The sequence below is a fragment of the Ursus maritimus genome, unplaced genomic scaffold (genome assembly GCF_017311325.1).
Source record: "Ursus maritimus isolate PB19 unplaced genomic scaffold, ASM1731132v1 scaffold_20, whole genome shotgun sequence".
Classification (NCBI taxonomy): domain Eukaryota; kingdom Metazoa; phylum Chordata; class Mammalia; order Carnivora; family Ursidae; genus Ursus; species Ursus maritimus.
The window spans coordinates 7,068,003-7,087,643 of record NW_024424453.1 but is presented as its reverse complement, the minus strand read 5'-3'; the positions used below and the strand labels follow the sequence as shown (position 1 = coordinate 7,087,643).

At 35.2% G+C, this 19,641-nt stretch overlaps 1 protein-coding gene across 2 annotated transcripts in view; it reads left to right on the top strand.

Annotated features, from left to right (window-relative positions):
• MLF1 (myeloid leukemia factor 1) overlaps positions 1–19,641 on the top strand; it is a 30,759-nt gene that overhangs the window by 9,873 nt on the left and 1,245 nt on the right. Inside the window, exons 2-6 of one of the 2 annotated variants that reach the window (XM_008706726.2) lie at positions 6,782–6,929; positions 14,316–14,399; positions 15,512–15,640; positions 17,346–17,505; positions 19,102–19,240. In XM_008706726.2, coding sequence (XP_008704948.1) covers positions 6,782–6,929; positions 14,316–14,399; positions 15,512–15,640; positions 17,346–17,505; positions 19,102–19,240 — 660 coding nt within the window. The remainder of the gene's footprint in view (positions 1–6,781; positions 6,930–14,315; positions 14,400–15,511; positions 15,641–17,345; positions 17,506–19,101; positions 19,241–19,641) is intronic. The other variant, XM_040636638.1, reaches the window with a different exon arrangement.

The following is a 19,641-nucleotide window of genomic DNA, read 5'->3' as shown; positions in this document are numbered from 1 at the left end:
TGTATACTTTCCTACTTACATTGGTTCAGTTGTAGAAAACAAAATTTACTGACTTTAGGCAGAAAAGAATTTATTACAGGGCTTTAAACAGCTTGGAGAATCATTATGATGGCCTAAGAAACAGCCTCTCGATTGGACTTTCAGGAATGACTCCCAAAGCCATGTCAGAGGTCCAGACCACGGAGGGAGCAGTGGTCACTTCCCGCACTAGGAATTGTTGAATTGGGAAGCTGCTGCTACTGCTGGGGGCTCTAAAGTCGTGGTGTACCTGTGAGGAGCCATACCAGCAAAATGGATTTCCCTTGCCTGGCCCCCAATACCCATAAGCTGTAGTGATCACCCTCGGAGTTCTGGCAACACTGCTACAGAAAGACTATGTACCTCTTTGTCCATGCTTACCATCACCCTCGGAGTTCTGGCAACACTGCTACAGAAAGACTATGTACCTCTGTGTCCATGCTTACCAAATAGTACACACAGACTCTGCCGCACTTCTACTTTCCAGTTCTCAAATAATGGCCCATAATTGGCAGAACCTAAATCCAGAAACTTTGCTGCAATAGAGTCTAGGAAACTAAATCTTAAGCTTTCCAGTGTCTGCAGTATAGAAAAGCACCTTGAGAGGAGTTTGAAATGGATTGAATGTGAAAAACTTTAGAGATGTCGGAGGATAGTGCATTCGTTTTGAACAAACTAACCAGAGATACTAGAAGTTAAAATTTTGATTTTAAAATGAAAAAAAAAATGAGTTAAGTAGAATTTTCACAAAGACTAAATTAGTAACCTGGGAAACTGAGCCAAGGAATTTCTTCCAATATGTGGGATAAAAATCACAGAAGGTTCAAAGTTCTACGAAGAAGGAACAGATAGAATAGTAAATATACAAAGAAATGTTTTAAGAACAATTTCTAAAACAAGCCAAAGACTGAAATCCTTAGAACACAGATCGGAAAGGGAAATTTGAGGGTTGTCAGGATTTTTTAAAAGTTCTATACCTGGATGCATGATAATGTAATTTTGATACATTAAAAAATATATAAAGAAAAGAATCATAGATCTTCCAGAGAGTGTAGATTCTTTAAGATTTTATTTATTTATTTATTTATTTATTTATTTGAGAGAGAGAGAGAATGAGCGCAGGCGCATGAGCGGGGGAGAGGCAGACTGCGGCTGAGCAGGGAGCCGGACGCAGGGCTCAATCCTAGGGCCCCATGATCATGCCCTGAGCTGAAAGCAGATGCTCTACTGACTGAGCCATGAGAGTGTAGATTCTTTTTTTTTTTTTTTTTTTAAGATTTTATTTATTTATTTNACAGAGATAGAGAACCAGTGAGAGAGGGAACACAAGCAGGGGGAATGGGAGAGGAAGAAGCAGGCTCATAGCGGAGGAGCCTGATGTGGGGCTCGATCCCGTAACACCGGGATCACGCCCTGAGCCGAAGGCAGGCGCTTAACCGCTGTGCCACCCAGGCGCCCCGAGAGTGTAGATTCTTTAGAAAGAATGAGAACCAGATTGTCATGACTCTTCTCTTAACACTAAGGAAGGAAGATAATGAAGCAATATAGATCCTCAAAATAGGAGAAATGATCTAGATTTCTATGCCCAGATAAGCCATGTGTAGCATTCTCATGCCATCATAATTCCAAAAATCATTAAGTAAAACCATCATTAAGTAAAACCATCATTAAGTAAAACCAAGTTGGGAACTATATGTCTTTAGGAGACAGTACTTTTTAACATTCTAATGTCACTCACAATTAGAAAATATTTACAAAGCATCTTGGGGTACAAGAAGGAAAGACTGATGAAAGATAGAAGTAACCAGCGCCAGGGGTTTTGGCTGGCTCAGGCCCCAACCGACTGCTTCAAGGCTGAGCATGTCAACATTTTGACACACCAGTTGTCTATCTGTAACACTCAGGAAGCTCTGTCAAGCATGAGAAGGAAAATGAACAATGAAAATTTAAAGGAGACATTTATCAGACAATGCTCCGAACAATACATTGCTCCAAAGTTAGACATGCTGCGTATTCAAGGAACAGGAATGACTTTTGGGTTTCAGTAATTGGAAGGTTGAGGGACTCCTTGGAGCTTTAATGCAGAGGTGAAGGGAAGGAAAGGGGCATTTGTAAAATAAAGTGAATGCTCCAAGTAAAGGATACAAGTGTAGATGACTACTGGAAGATTTTAACTGCTAAAGGGAAGGAGACAGTAGCTCGAAGAGTTTAAGGAAATGGGTTTGGTGGGGCAGAGAAGTATACTAGATGCCTTACTTTGGTACATTAAGAACAGAAAGTAGTTTTCATTGGTAGGATTTTGTTAAGTTCTTACTTTTTTTTTTTTTTTTTTTTTTTTTTTTTTTTAGTAGTCTAAGAAAAGGATCTCAAAAGTCACTTGGAATTATAAGAAGAAATAATGGTTGCAAATCAGGCCATTTAGTGCAGAGACAATGCTGCCATTGAGGTGGATACTTCAGGAGCTGATGCTTTCAAGAACTTTTTTGGCTTATCGTAATGTAGGCTTATGTTCTTTATTACTGTCTTAATCATCAGTCATAGAAATCCCATTCAGTATTCTAGTGCCAGCTTAATCACAGGTGTATTTTATAGCATTTCAATCTTCTAAGACTTATGCAGACTAGGAAGAACAGTTGGAACGCTTTAAATGTGATTTTAAGAATATGTCTGTAGTAGGTGGAATAATTCCCCTTCTCCCAAAGATGTCCATGTCCTAACCCCAGAATTTGTGAGTATGTTCATTTACATGACACGGAGGAATTAAGGTTACAAATGAAATTAAGATTAGTAATCACCTTAAAATAAGAGATTAACCTGCATTACCCAGGTAGGCTCAGTTTAATCACAAGGGTCCTTTAAATGTGGAAGACTCAGAGAGATTTGAAGATGCTATGCTGCTGGCTTTGAAAATGGGAAAAAAATAGGTCGCAAGCCAAGGAATAGGGGCAGTCTCTAGAAGCTTGAAAAAAGGCAAGGAAAAAACAGATTTCCCCCACAGCCTCCAGAATGAACCCGGCCCTGCCAACGCCTTGATTGTAGCCCAGTGATATCCATTCTGGGCTTCTGACCTCTGAACTATAAAAGTGTAAATTGGTTGTTTTAAATCACTGAATTTATGGCAATTTCTTACATTAGCTAAGCTAATATCCAAGTTTTATAATCTTAGTTTTAAAACATATGTCTCATTTCTCTTCGGACTGTAAATTCCTCTAGACCACAAATCAGCGTCTGTGCTTGACACACGGTATACATGATACATGTTTATTGAATTTGAATCATTCTGTATATCAGGTGGGGTCTCCATCATTTTGGGGGAGGGTTGCTTCCTGTTCTTAAAGTCCCTACTCCCCTGGGTCATGCTACATAGAGAAGCAGCTGCATTGCAGTCAGTACCTGCAGTTCTGAACCTCTTCCTTAGTGACTTTTGATTGGAGAAGGGGTACTCACTTAAACCAGTTGGTTTTCTCTGGCTCAAGTGTTTTAATACATGAGACTTATATCTTCTAGTCAACAGTTTCATGGGGTTCTTGTGCCTCCGTTTCAACTGTTCTAGAGTAAGATTAGCTGTCTGAGAAACCCCATACTCCTGAGGTTTATAGAAGCTTATATTTTAATTTGTACCATCCCAAACATAGTCTCAAAATTGTTGAAAATCTAAAAAAAATTTCCTCACAATGCCAAAACAGACCTACAGACAAACTACTTATTTTTATGGATTTGCATTCATTTCCTTCCCAGTCTTTAGATTAAAAACCAGCAAAATTGAAGACTTAGAATACGTACAGTTTTAGATGTGTTATGTACTGTTCCTTGGGATATAATATGTATTAGTAATCTATTGCTGCTGTAATTTAGTAGCTTAAAACAACAAACATTTATTATATAATCTCTGTTGGTTAGAAACCCAGGAGCCGCTTACCTAGGTGGTTGTGACTCAGGGCTTCTTAGGGGGCTGCATCAAGTCATGAGTCAAAGCTGCCGTCATCTCAAGGCTTGACTGATGGAGAATTTACTTCCAAGTTCTTTCACGTGGTTGTTGACTGGTCTCAAAAATCTGCTTCTAAGCTCACTTATGTAGGCCTCACAGGGCTACATCACAGCGTAGCCGCTGCTTGCCCCAGAGCGAGTCGTCTTGCTAAGACAATGCCCAAGCAGAAGCCACATTCTATTAGAGACAAGTCAGTAAATCCAGCCCATACTTAAGGGAAGGGGATCATTGGGGGCCATCTTAGAAGCTGCCTACCACACATATAAATTAGTGAGTTCATTAGTTTACCAGAGACTAGATAATCAAGTTTATAATATTCTTAACTGAAATAAAGTTTAATAATATCAAACATTTTGTGAGAAAACCACAAATGAATTTCTCATATTAGAAGATATAAAATAAAAACAGAAGCCTTTTAACTTTCACAGAGTAAATTCAGAAGGTACATTAAAATAACACAATTCACTTTCTTTAACCATACTTCCCTCAGTTTGTCTACTTCTAACTTCCTATTCCAATTCGTCCCTTCATTTTAAAAACTGTACTTACCCCTCATCTCCTAAAAACAATTGAAAGCCGCTTATAGAAATATGTAAAATGTTATAAGAATTGAAATTGAACAAAGATGACAGGAAAGACAGAGATAGAAAACTAAGTCAGAAATAAAACTACTACACAAAAGTCATAGTCTGGTGAAAACTGAAGATCTAACAAAGATCCGTAGCTATGTGGCTGAATAGGTTGATGTTAAGAAAATGAGAAGGCAAGACCAAGACTAGGAAAAAAAATACTTACAAGACGAATATCTGATAAAAGTCTTATGTCTACAACATATAAAGAACTCTTGCAAGTCCATAACAATAAGACAAACAACCTGGTTTTTTAAAATGGGGGGGAAATTTAACACCTGTTTTATCAAAGAAGATCTATGAATGACATACAAAATATGAGGTACTATTACACCACCACTCAAATGGCTAGAATTAAAAAGACCGACAGTACCAACTATCCGTAAGAATGTAGCACAACTAGAACTCTCAGTTCACATTTTTTATAAAGTTAATCACTCAACCCCACTCCTCGTTATTTTCCACAAGAGAAATGAAACTGCATATACACAAAGAACAGTAGATGAATGTTCATAGGAGCTTTATTCTCAATAGCAAAAAAACTAGAAACAGTTTTATGATTACATTGTGATATAGTCATATACATACAATGTACCTAGCAATGAAACTGAATGAACTAATGATAAATGGACCAATGCATTTCTGTATGCAAATACTGCATAATTCAAAAGAAAAGGTTTTTCTGCCTGGGACTACTGAAGGAAGACAATTTTTGAGCTTTCTCATGATGACATAAGAAGATTGGAGTTTAGAATTAGAAGTGGGAAGAGTGACATAAGGAGGATGACACTAGGGTGGAAAAGTCTGAAAGGGGGACTGGCTATTAGGGGACTCCAACATTATGGGGAAGACTAAGATTGCCTTGGTAAAGTACGCTCCAGTGGTGATGTGCCTTAAGTTCTAGAGTGAGCAATAAGGAATTGACCAGTGGGTGACTTTCCAACTGAAATGAAGATAAAAAAACCACTATAATAAGGCAATAAAAATTTCACATTCTTGAATGGGACTTGTGGTGAATGGGATAACATCACATTAAGAACACCGATATTTATACAAATAGAAAAGGGCCTGAAACATGATTATTGTTATATGTATTTTTAAATAATACATATATCTTTTTTCAATGAGAGATATTTAATATCAATAATAGAATGATAGGGAGTGGCATTCATTTATGAGTTAAGAAGAGAGGTAAGGGAAATTAACATTCAGCATATTCTATGGACCAGATACGATGCTTTGTGCCTTCAGATTACGTGCTTTAATCTCAACAACAAGGAATGTGCAATATTATCCTCATTTTACAGCTGTGGAAACTTAGGTTCAGGAAGAAAGGCTTGGGTTCTAATTAACTCAGGTACTACATATACAGAAGGGATACTATTCCTCAAAGTTTGGTGAAGAGACTACTTGAAATAAGGTCACCAGGGAGGCATGTCCACAAATCATACCCAGAACTAGTAAATTCGATTGGAATATTGTTGGGAGACAGAAATCTGCATTTCTAACCTGCTCATTGGTTACTTGGTAATTTCAAAAAAAGTTTGAGAACAGCTATCTAAAGACTTAGGAGATATTTTTACTATGTGGTGATTTCTGATACTAAGAGTTCCTAGAAACAAAAGCCTCATAAAGTGATCTATAGCTTTATTTTTTACTATTAAAATAATGTATATTTACAGTATTTATAACATAGCTATAGTTCTCAATGCTCGTATTTCATAAACAAGAGTTAAAAACTAAATAAGCCAGCATTCTTTATTGGTTCTTACTAGAATTTATATTTTTGGCTGCCTAAATGAGCTCTACCTGGTAGCAGTATTTTTCAGCCCTTTTTTGCCATTTCCCTTAGTGCTGGCTTAAGCTACCTGAGATGTGTTCGTTTGTATTTGTCATTGTTATACATTAAGGGATAAATAAAGGTGTATTTTTATTATACATAGATTAATTGTAGTAGATAGCAAATGGAACAGTTTTTGTATTCATGAGTAATGGGTCTTTGTGAGATAATTCCATTTGCCTAAACTCTTCTTTTGTCTCTTTAACAAGCATATCAACTCAAAATAATTATTTGTAATATTTAGCTGCCTACTTATTATTAAAATTCCAACACTTACTCTTGGATGATTATATGTCTTTTCAACAGTGATTCTTTTATTGCACACCGAGAAAGTATGCGACAGATGATGAGAAGTTTTTCTGAACCTTTTGGAAGAGACTTGCTCAGCATCTCTGATGGTAGAGGAAGAGCTCATAATCATATGAGACATGATGATGGCGAAAATTCCTTGACTGTAAGTTATTTTAAGTTAGTGAGAAGGTCCTATGGAATTTGAAGAAAATTATTATGGAAGAATATATCTATGATGTTAGGATATGAATAATGCTTATGTTATAGAAATAACTATTATATAAAAAGATGGACCTGTTGGAAAGTGAATCCTTAAACAATGAATTGTTAGCTTTATGAAATTCCACCGCACTATCAAACTTTAGGACCATAGAGTTATATATTATAAGCCAAACTTAAAGCATCGTTTTTCATGTAGTTTGTTTTGCATGGATACTTTGGGCCTTCAAAACTTAGATTAACTTTTAACTGTATTTAAATACTTGCATAACTACAGAATATTTTCATAAGTTTTATCTGAGAGCAAAACTAGGTGGTTACAAATATATTCAACTAAAAAAAAAATCCAGGATGCTTATATATCTTAATTACTTTCTTGTCTATTTTATTTCTATTGAATTTTCAGTCTCAGGAATGGCAGTTCTAGAATAAAAATCCCACAGGAGTTTCTGGTTTTGTTTTCTATTAATTAGTTAATTTTTACTATTACATAAGTCTTTCATACTTAGACATAAATATGTCATATGTATAGCAACCTAGGGAGGAAAGGTGAGCCATATCTCGCCAGTATAAATTGTAAATATACAGGAAAAAATGAGTTTTGGCTAAAAGAGAGGCTGAATATTTCAAATACTCCTAAGAAGTTTGATGTATAAAATTAGATTTACCACATAAATGAAATTTTCACATTCTTTTTCTTCTTATTCCATATGTATTACTCATATTCCAATTTGTTTTCTTTCAATTAGTGACGAGTGGTATTTTTATATATATTTTTTACTTTTAGGGCTATCAGTTTCCATAAAAGTCTAGAATTAAGATCTAAGGAAAAATTATCAAGGAGGGCAGAAATATCAATTGTAAAGACATTCTGAAATTTTATCTTTCACATGAGCATTGAAATATTTTGTCTATCTGCTCTAACCATAGCAAGGCAGATGTAGGGCTCTATATAGTACTTTGTATTTATGTGCATAAATGAGCTACTTGTAGCTTTTGTAGAAGAACGAAGAAGTGACAATTTTATTCCCGATGGAAAAAGTCATTATATCGTATCAACTATCTTAGAATGCTAACACCCATGCACTTTTTTCTTGTTCAAATTTTATGAAAACCCTTTGCCAGCCAAGAGTACTGATATTATCCTAGGGCAGTAATAGTTTTTAAAATATAGATTTACAGCAGAGTTACAGCAGATTTTCCAAGGAACATTCAGCCTCTCTTTTAGCCAAAACTCATTTTATAATTTATCCTGGGGAGAAATGCCTCTCCTTTTTTCCCATAGGGTGTGATACATTTGACATGTGTATGTCTAAATGTGAAAGACTAAATGTAATAGCAAAAATAAATAAATAATTTTTTTAAAAAATAGCAACAAAAGACCTCTATGCCAACTTGAACTTTTCTAAGTCAGTGTTTTATAACTAGAGGTGAAGGTAAGAACAGAAATTAGAAATTGACTGCAGGGGGCGCCTGAGTGGCGCAGTCGTTAAGTGTCTGCGTTCAGCTCAGTGTGTGATCCCAGCGTTCTGGGATGGAGCCCCACATCAGGCTTCTCCACTAGGAGCCTGCTTCTTCCTCTCCCACTCCCCCTGCTTGTGTTTCCTCTCTCGCTGGCTGTCTCTCTCTATCAAATAAATAAATAAAATCTTAAAAAAAAAAAAAAAGAAATTGACTGCAGAAGATGGGAAATACTGCTGCTATTTGAAAAGAGCACAGCCAAGAGAACAATAGGCTTTTTTGAGCATGTGAGCAGTTCTAGTCCATTTAAACTTTAATAAAAATTCATAGAAAGCTTCTCTCTCTCTCTCTCTCGTGAAGCCATAAAGTTTAAAAAAATTTTTTTAAAGATTTTTCTTATGTATTTGAGAGAGGGAGAAAGAGAGTGCATGTATGCCCATGAGTGGGGGGAGGGGCAGAGGGAAAGGGAGAGAGAGAATCCTAAGCAGACACCATGCCCAGTGCACAGCCTGATGCTGGGCTCGATCTCATGACCTTGAGATCATGACCTAAGCTGAAATCAAGAGTCAGGTGCTTAACCAACTGAGCCACCCAGGCTCTCTGACATTTGTCATCTTTATCAGCCATTTTATGAAGGAAAACAGACTCCTACAAAAATAGGGAAGCATCAGCTATGCTATTTTCTTGTTTATATTATTAGCATTTTCTTTAGTTCATGATTTCTTTATGGGGATATTTTTAAACCACTTGTCCATTTTGGGAGGATTAGTTTTGCTTAAAACTAGATAATTAATTTTTTTAATTTTTTTAATTTTTTAGATTTTACTTATTCATTTTAGAGATAGAGCATGAGCGGGGGGTGGGGAGGAGTAGAGGGAGGGGCAGAGGGAAAGGGACAAGCAGACTGCACACCCCATTTTGGGGCTCGATACCATGACACTGAGATCATGACCCCAACTGAAATCAAAAGTCGGCTGCCCAACTGACTGAGCCACCCAGAGGCCCCTAAAACTAGATAATTCAATCTGTAAATATATTTAATTAAGCAGTTTATAATTCAAGATATGACATGTGACCATCTAACATTTAGATAGAGTGATGGCACCAAAGTCAATCTACAATGTTTTTGATTTCAGTGAAAAGAAATAGAGAAATTATATTGATGTGTCCAATATTCTTTGGAGATTACTGTTCTAAATATATAGTATAGGGGCGCCTGGGTAGTGCAGTCGTTAAGCGTCTGCCTTCGGCTCAGGGCATGATCCCTGTGTTCCGGGATCGAGTCCCACATCGGGCTCCTCCGCTGGGAGCCTGCTTCTTCCTCTCCCACTCCCCTGCTGTGTTCCCTCTCTTGCTGGCTGTCTCTTTGTCACATAAATAAATAAAATCTTTAAAAATAAATAAATAAATAGTATAAATATATGTAATCTGATAACATTTATTATAAAATTTAATATAAATACACAGTGTTCTCTATTTTTCAACATAATTTACCCAAGGAGGAAATTATCACTGAATGATGGTAAAACTTTATATATACCATTTACCCAAAAAATTAAATTTTACTTTCAATATTTGAAATTTCCAAGTAATGAAAGTTTTTAATGTGTATATATGTTTGTCTAAAATTTTATTTTTACTTATCTGAATCTACTGAGGAATACAATTTGTGAAATATTAGATAATTCCATCTATTATACTTAACATTCTTTTGCTTATCAAAGACCCTGCATATTTTTAAATCTGTGTGTGATCCTTTCTGAAGTCTATATTTTTTATTCCATGTATTAGTTCTTGGGAAATATTAATTTTTTTGCCCAATATCTCTACTTTTGAAATGTTATTAATGTAAATAATTGCTTATTTTAATTGGTTATAAGCAAGATTAACTCATCTTTTAAAAATATGGTATAGTTGAGCGAAGGAAAGATGAGATCTTAATCATTGTGCCTTATGTTTTAATTAATTTTGTGTGAATTTGCATTTTCTTTGAGAAATGTTTGTCTTAATCTATAGCAAAGACTTTTTCTTTCAACTGCCTTTGGTAAATACCACAGTAGTCACATTTAAAAGTGGTATATGGTCTCCCCCTTTGTCTTCCAGGCTCCTGTCAGGCTCTATGATGAATAATAAGTGGATAGTTTTTAAAATATATTTTGAGGATTTTTTTATTAAGTGGATCTAAAAGTTTGTTAGCTCTGAACTACGTGATTATATAGTACATTTCTTTCTTTTTTGGGGATTATTATATAATAAATATCATAACCAAAATTAACTGGATTTTTTTTCTAGGCAATGAATTCTCTTGTGCCTTTTGGCAGTTTTGGTGGTATGGTTCGTATCATGAGACACAAACCATTTTAGCAATATTTTCTGACAAATATTTATTTTTTATTAACTCAAGCAAAGTGAATTGGCATGCAGTTTCACTTATTTTCAAAATAGCTTTTTAGAATTTGTACTGAAACCTGTTTTATGTATTAGAGTATTCAGGCATGTTTTTTCTGAATTAAGTCACATCAACATATATAAAATCAGTCTTCAGAAAAGAAAAAATACATTTTAACAGATGAATATTCGCTTGATTTACAAAAGGGATCCCCATAGTTTGTTTGAAAGTTTGGACACTTCCACATGCTTATGATGACTTTCCCAAAGATGAAAAAGCACCAAACTGTAGCTAGAGGAGCACATTGGAGAAGCTCAGATTGTCTGCTTTTTCTAAAAGTTTTCTAAAGTTAATTTGTTCATGCAGCTTTTCCTTTCCCACATCTAAGTATGGCTACTCTACAACCAGCTTTTCTCCCACTCGTGTTTCTTTCTTTTCTGTGATGCTAGTTTCTAATACAGTTAAAAGCAGCCTGGGGAGTAGCAGAGAATAGCATGACTTTGGAACATTTCCTATGGATGCATCTATTCTCTTATGAAAAAGTTTCTTCTTCTTGTATTAGACTTAAGCCATCTGTCTCCTTAAAGTCTGACATACCTAACATTTGTCCTTTCTGATCAGAGTTTACAGTGGGACAAATTGACAAATTAAAAAAGTAGTTATAGCACAGAGTTATCAGTAAAATGATCAGGAAGTTTAGCATGCTATGGAAGCACAGATAGAAAAAAAAACCCTGTTACCCAGACCTTTTGGTGGTAGGGTGGTGGTGTGGAGGTTAATCAGAGATTTCTGGGACCTTAAGGTTGAATAGGAGTTAGCAAGGGAAAGCAGGGAGAGGAGAAAAAGAGTATTCAACACAGAAGAGACAGCATATGCAAAGACCTGGTGGCTCAGGAGCTCAAAGATGTTTAGGATCACTTGGCCCTGGAGCATAAGTTGGAGAGTAGATAAAGATAGGATGGTAACCAGGGACTTCTTTTGATCCTGCTAAGGACTGTGGACATTATCTTAAGAACAGGGGAATCAGTTGATGAATTTTCAGCAAAATGGTGATAGAGGCAGATTCTCATTTTTAAAGATTATTGTGCCTTCAGTGGAAGGACAGATTAGAAGGGAACACCAGTCGAGGCAGGGAGGCCAGGAGGCTGTTAGGGTGTTCTGGGAAATATTAGTAATGGGTTCTACTAGGGCAATGCCTGCAGTGTCTCATTTGAGAGTTAAAGAGGTGAAATGGGTAAAACTAGGGGATTTACTGGGTTGAAAGGACAGTAAAGAGGGAAAAGGAAAGTACTATGCCCATTTTTTGGCATGAAGAATTAGCTAGATGGGAATGCCGCTGAGCTAAGGAATGGTGCGTTCATACAGTACAGATATGAGAGCAGGGGTGGTCAAAGGATCATTTCAGTTTGCGGTGTTGGGCATTTGAGGCATCTGTAGTATGTCCAGGTGGATTTATCTGGTGAAGAATTGAATATATGGGTTTGAGCCAAACTAGAGATAATTTGTTCATTCATTCAGCAAATGTTTATTGAGCCCTCCTTATGTGCCAGGGAATTACTTTAAAAGTATTGAGGATATAATAATGAATAAGACAGAGAGGATAGCCCTGCCTTCACAGAGATGATTTCTATGGAGTGGGAAGACAGGCAATAAAAAACAAAATAATTTCAGATAAAGTACTTCAAAGAGCTCTGAAGGAGATGAAGCAGGGTAATGATATAATGACAGATGGGAGGTGAAGCAGAGATTACTTTTATAGGTGGCCCTTCTAAGGAGGTGTAAATGGAATGATGAGAAGAAACTATGCTGAGAGTCAGGATAAAAACATTCAGGCAGAGAGAAGAGCGTGTGTACAAAGTTCCCGAAGTCTTTAGGAGCCCACTGGAATCTTAGCTCTAATTTGTTCCCACACTTTTGTCACTCCAAGGTTTTGGGCCACCCCACAGCAAGTACAGGTACATTTTGGATGGCGATTTGACAGTGAATTGAGAAAAGGGCATAATATACCCAAACATCTGATCTTTTCTTCCTTCTCCTCTGATTTGGGTTAGCCTTTCCAATTCTCATGAATTGTATCTCTTATATAGCCCTGATTTCTCAACCTGGTGTTGAAACAAAGTATTCAGAATGTTTCGTGAATTGTGTTGAATCTCTGAAATGCAGATTAATTCTACTGCAGTCCTTTGTGTACCCAAAGATATATCAGTATCTCCTAAATGTGCCTTTGTTGTTCCTTATGGTGTTAAGTGCAGGTTTTAAAGAAGAATTTGGTTTTCTCTTCTGTTTCCCATTGTTACAAGTAATAAAAACCCATTGGAAGGCAGAGACATAGACAGGCCTTTGATAATTCTTTATTGAGTCCCAGCTTGGCTTACAGTAAAAGAATCTCTAGAGGGGCTGAAATACTGGCACTGAACTACAGTGTCTTACAGGATTAAAAGACTCCTGTTTGAGTGGAGGAGTTCCTTGAATCAAATGCTCCTTCTGTTTTATAGTAGTAAACAATGTATCAGCTGGCACACTAAAATGTGTGCTTCACTTTTTAATTTCCCGTGAGTGTTCTAATGGTAAAACTTAAAAGATTTTTCGAGAGCAGAGCCGCTCAGCCCCTGACACCATTGTCATTTTAGGCTAGATAATTCTTGTTCTGGGGGGCTGTCCTATTTTTTGTAGGATTTTAGCAGCGTCTCTGACGTTTACTCACTAAATGACAGTCATACCCCCTCCTCAGTTGTGACACACAAAAATGAATATAATTATTAATGAATGTCCCCTGGGAGTCAAAATCAATCTTTACTAAAAAACCACAGTTCTAGAGGAATTAACTATTCTTCTAAAGAAGCATATGCCATACCTACAGGGAATGTTCTATTGAGCCTTCCACTGTAGGTAGCAAATTCCAGGTCTACGAGTAGAGTGAATTAGCCTCTATTACTTGGATCCTCTTATGTAAAGGAGAGCTGGAGACCTCAGAGGCAGTTTCTATCAGCTGTGTCGTACTGGTGGAAGTGACATTGGTATCTTATACCCAAGTTTTATCGATTTGCATGGTGAGATATTGAGAGGGAAGAAGGAAAAACTTGAAAACTAGTCTATGCTAGAATTGTCCCAGCCCAGAATACACCACTCAGGACTTAAATATTAACTGAATTGTGTTTTGAGAAAGTTGATAAATGTGTTTATATGTTCATGCATGTATATATGTGTATATATACACATGTATGTATGCATGTATTTATAGTGTTGCAACTCCCTAATTATTTATATGTTGGCTGTTTGAGATTTTGTGTGTGCTTCCATTTTTTCTTTAACAAATCGCTTTTTCGTATAGTTCTTAAATTATCTTTGCCTGGTCAATTGCTGCATGAGCTCCCACTGTGTAAATCAAGAAAAAAAATTTTTTCAGCTGTTTCAGGAAGGTTGATTTGCTTCTTTTGTGTTGTACTTATAGTTAATAACATACTTCCTAATATCCTGTAGCGTACAGATGTCAACCCTTTTCAGGCAATGGACCGAATGATGTTAAATATGCGAAACAGTATGCAGGAATTACAAAGAAACTTTGTAAGTACTAAAAAATTGATGAGAACATTATTTCAGTTATTGGTACCCTATATTATAGTGGCTTTCAACTTTTTTTAATCGTGGTCCACGGTGGCTGAAAAATGTATCTTAACAGTATGACCCAGTACACAATACTTGTGTACTGTAAAAATAAACCCGAAACAGAAGTTTTGTGAGAAAATGATCATATTATTTACAGTGTGTGCTCTTATTTTCTATTTTAGTTCATATTTTAAAAATCCTGGTTAGAACCCACCAAATTGATTTCACAACCCACGAGTTTGAAAAATAGCATTAATTAACTTTCAAAATTAAAAAAAACACAACAACCTCAAAAACATTTATCCTGCTGAAAATCACTATTGTAAATGAACATTTTATATATGAACTTAGACTTTTTAATTATTTTTAGCTTGTCTACTTAAAAGGATTTGTAACATTTAGGAAATCAAGTTTTAGTGTTTTCTTTTAAAAAGCTGAAGACAGAAATTTCAGGAATGATGTTTAGGCATTGGATTAGATCCATAAAGTCCAAATAGTCATAAACTAGTGCTAATACTCTTTTCTACTCATAATATTAACATCAAAAATTAACTTGATTCAATATGAAGAAGACTCATATTATTTTAGTCATCCAGTTTAGAATCTAAGGATCATTTCAGAATGTCCAAATCATTCTTAATGGCATTATTAATGATTTTCATAATCTAGCGATCTGGTACCCACGGGAGGTATAAAACTTCTTGGTGTATGGCTAATTGGCTCAGCATTGGCAAAATTGCACACAGGGGTCAACCACTGACTGTAAAAGCATCATAGGCTTCAGGGCACAGCATCTGTATTTAAATCTGAGCTGTAAGTCTTTGGTCACAAAGACTTAAGGATCTCGGAGTGAGTCACTTCTTACTGTTCCTCGCAAGGAGAGTGAGAATTGGTACCTAACATGGAAGGAGATGAGGACCTTCCTGGGGGTGCCATTTGGATATACCATACTGATAGTATGGTACCCTTAGTAGATCTTTAGCTAGTATTGTTACTTATTTGAATCCTCTGATGTCAATTCTTCGTATTTGACTAAACTCTCTGGACTTAAAATTTATATTTACCTCTAGGGTCACCTTTCAGTGGATCCAAATGGACATTCATTTAGTTCTTCCTCAGTTATGACTTATTCCAAAGTAGGAGATGAACCACCAAAGGTTTTCCAGGCCTCAACTCAAACCCGTAGGGCTCCAGGAGGAGTAAGTATTTTCTGAGCATTCTTGGAACTTCATAAAGTTGTGGAATGATAGATCACCTATATCGGATTTTAATTATTAAAGCTTGATCTGATATTCTGGGGGTAGAGATGAGGAAAGAAGACACATATCACTGTGAAAAACAATAATGCTAACTGTACTTACTTAGTTTAAGGCATTTTTTTCCTACCCCTAACCCCTACCTCAGGCGCCTTTTTTCATGTGAGTATCTATTGATGTTTATTATTACCTTTACATGTTGACCAGGTAAGTAGGCACTAAAAGAAGTCTTTGTCTCATGAAATAAATGCCTACTTTTACTTTATATCTGAAGTAAATGAGTTTTGTTAACTCCTGAAATACTTCAAATGTACAGAAAAGATATAGAAAATAATATAATAGATATCCACATTCCTCCCACCCAGTTTAGTCAAATCATAACATTTTTCTCTATCTGCTGTAAGTTGTCTGTTTTGTTTTCTTTTTAAGCAAAAATATTAGATGCAGTTAAAGCTTTCAGTGCACTGTTCCCTCCCTGGTTCCTTTTCCCTTTTATTCTCTCCACAAAACAACCATTTTCTTGTATCTGGAACTTATCATTTTCATGTATGTTTTTATAATTTTCTTATGTATGCTTTCATAAAATATATGATAATTATTTTACGGGTTTCTAAACTTCATATAAATGGTTTCATGCTGCATGTGTCCTCTGCAACTTGACTTTGCTCAGTAATATGCTTCTGAGATTTATTCAAGTTGATATATGCAGCTCTATTTCTTTATTTTGACTTCTATGTATTATCCAAAATATGAATATACCAGTTTTTAATCTATTTTCCTGTTGATTGATATTTAGGTATTTCTAATTTTTCACTTATCATTACACATGTCTTCTTATGCAAATAGTCTAGGAATGGTATTGCTGATTTGTAGGAGGTGGGTGTCTTCATCTTTATGTAAAAATTACTAAGTTACTATCACATAGTGATTGAAACAGTTGGCTCCCACAAAGTCTGGTATGAGAGTTCCCATTTCCACACTTCCTCATTAGTATTTATAGTAAAAAACCATTAGGTTTGCCTGTTTAATGGGTATGAATAGTTCATTTTTTAGTTCTTACATATAAAGACATAACTTTTAATGATGCTCTTGCCATAGAGCAGACATTTTCATTTTAACTTGCTAAAAATGACATACCTCTTAAATGTAAACAATTCAGTTGTAGACATCCCATAGCAAACCATGCTAATATTAATAGTCTCTGGCTATCATGAATATTCTCATAAACCATAGAGTTGATATGTAGGACCCATGAGATTCAAGCCCATCAGCATGACTGCTGAATAATCAGTTGCCCTTGCTTAGTAGGGATGTACTCCCAATTATTACACTGTGTTAAGGACAGTGTTGAAGGCACTAAGTTTTATATAATTATTATTTGTTTACACTATTTGATTATAACTTAGAAAAAGTTTAAATTGTGGTTCTATTTGCCCTAGACATTTTAATTTTAAGCAGTTCTGAAAATATCAGAGAACAATTACCACAATTTTACTGCAAGTTAGTAGTGGAAGTGAGTACCCAGTGTTTTTAAAGCTGTAGATTTATGGTCTTACCTCTGTAAGTAAACAGGTCCTGAGGAGTTGAGAATTACATCCATTCTCTGTATATTCAAGTAATAACTAATCTTTTTTCTTCATTTTTACAGATAAAGGAAACTAGGAGAGCAATGAGAGATTCTGACAGTGGACTAGAAAAAATGGCTATTGGTCATCATCTTCATGACCGAGCTCATGTCATTAAAAAGTCAAAGAACAACAAGACTGGAGATGAAGAGGTCAATCAAGAGTTCATCAATATGAATGAAAGTAAGTTGTCACAGAAAATAGCATTCTTCCTCTTAAAATAACAGCTGTACTGGTAGAACCCAATGTTTTTTGTAGAAACATTTCATAAGATGTCATTTTGAGGTATTTTATGAGCGATATGTGTAAGGACTACCTTATCAAAATAATAAAATTGTGGTTTCATTGTTTCATAGTACATTTGTTTTTTTTATAGTGATTTTTGGTAATGTTTTTTTTGTTTTGTTTTGTTTTATACTTGGAAAATGGAATCTTTTGGATTGCCATTTAATAAGACTTCCAGTAGGCAAAATGAGTTTTTAAATATTTCTGAGGTATATTTGAAAAGTATTAAAGAGAATAAAGAAGAAAATTAAAATTATCCATAATCTCAACCCAAAATAACTACTAATGTTTTAGTGTATTTGTTCCTAGTAGTTTTATGTATATATAAACACATACATTTTTTCTCAAAATTGGTATTTTACTATCTAGTTTATATTGTGCTTATTTTAATTCACCATTATAATTGCAAAAACAGTCACCTATGATATTATTTTTCAAAAACATTCTAAATGGTTACCTAAAAGTTTTCATGAAGGGGCCATAATTTATTTAAACCATTCTGTATTGTTGGACACTTTAGGTTTTGTATAGATAAGATTTTAATTTCTTGTATTGTTAGATAATATATCATGTATATGTCTTTCCATTTTCTAGATTTTATATTCATTCTTCAATGCATTTAAGTCCTTCCAGTGTTTTAACTCTTCTCATTGTAGTTTTTGGGTTATATTCATCTCCTACTTTCAATAAGTATTTTGAATGAAAGTGTTTTGTCACTTTAAATTTAAATTTTTTGAATGAAAATGGCTTAAATTATATCATTTTAGAAAAAGAAATTCTCTTATGGTTGGCTTAGAGAAAATTCTTATGCAATGAGATAGAAGCTACAACATCTTAACCTTTCTTTAATTTTAACCTTTATAGTTTTGTCATAGTTAAATGTACACAGAATACTTCACAGTAATTAACATTTTGAAGAAAATTTTAGTGAGGGAACACATTATTATTATAAAGGCCACCTGATGGAACAAGTATTATCATTTACCCATTGTTGTTGTTATTGAAGTTAGATTGCCTACTTCATAACAAATTGACAGTTGAGATGAGTAACCTGTCTTAGGAAACTGACAACAGAAGCTTTCCAGGTAGGCCAAGTTATGTAGGAAAACAGTGAGGTTAATAGGAAGTGCTAGTTACAGGAGAAGTGCCCAAGTACAGAGGAAAAGCATGATTACCAGGAAGATGATCCAGGAAGAAAGACTGTAAGTCAGTGTAATTGGGTCAAAGCGTTCATTGGATAGAATAATATATCCAGCAGGTGCATGAAAAACCAGATCGTCAGTAACCAAATTATCAATAGGAATAAAAGAGGAACAAACAAAAAAGGAAATATTACTCTGAATCAAAAACCTTTATATTTGGAACAGTTCCCTACCTCTATCTTGAGGTTAGGCTGATGGAAGCACAAGGCCAGAATCAAGTATGTGGGAGCCAAGGCAGTTACTGACAGTTGATATCTTAATACTTGCCCCTTTATTTTGATATTTAATGTAGGTGATGCTCATGCTTTTGACAATGAGTGGCAAAATGAGATTTTGAAGTACAAACCAGCGGGACAGTGGCGCAATGTAGAAAACCCTAGGGTGCGAAGTGTTGGTCATGAGAATTCAGGCTGCCGAGAACTTAAAAGAAGGTAAAGGTTATTTCTAAAATAAATTGTGTTTTTTAAGAAGAATTAGAAGAAAGGTTATGTAACTTTACCTCTGTGTCAGGAAGTTTTGATTAACATCCGTTGTTTGTATCAACAGTATCTTTTGTGAAGGATGTAATGATTTTACCTTATATCTGAGCATTCCACACAAATTTGAATTTGTATCTAAAAACCCATAATATTTTAAGATTGTATGATTAGTAGCTCACTAGCAAATTATGCCTCAGAAGATAGGGGCTAAAATCCTTCTAAGGAAAAGTGAAATACTATAATGTAATTATTCTTATAAAACAGATTTTACTCTGAATATAGTAAGAGTCATACATTTCATGCCAAGTAAAGATACTGGTATCTAGAGATATGATAAGGGGAGAGGGGCTCTA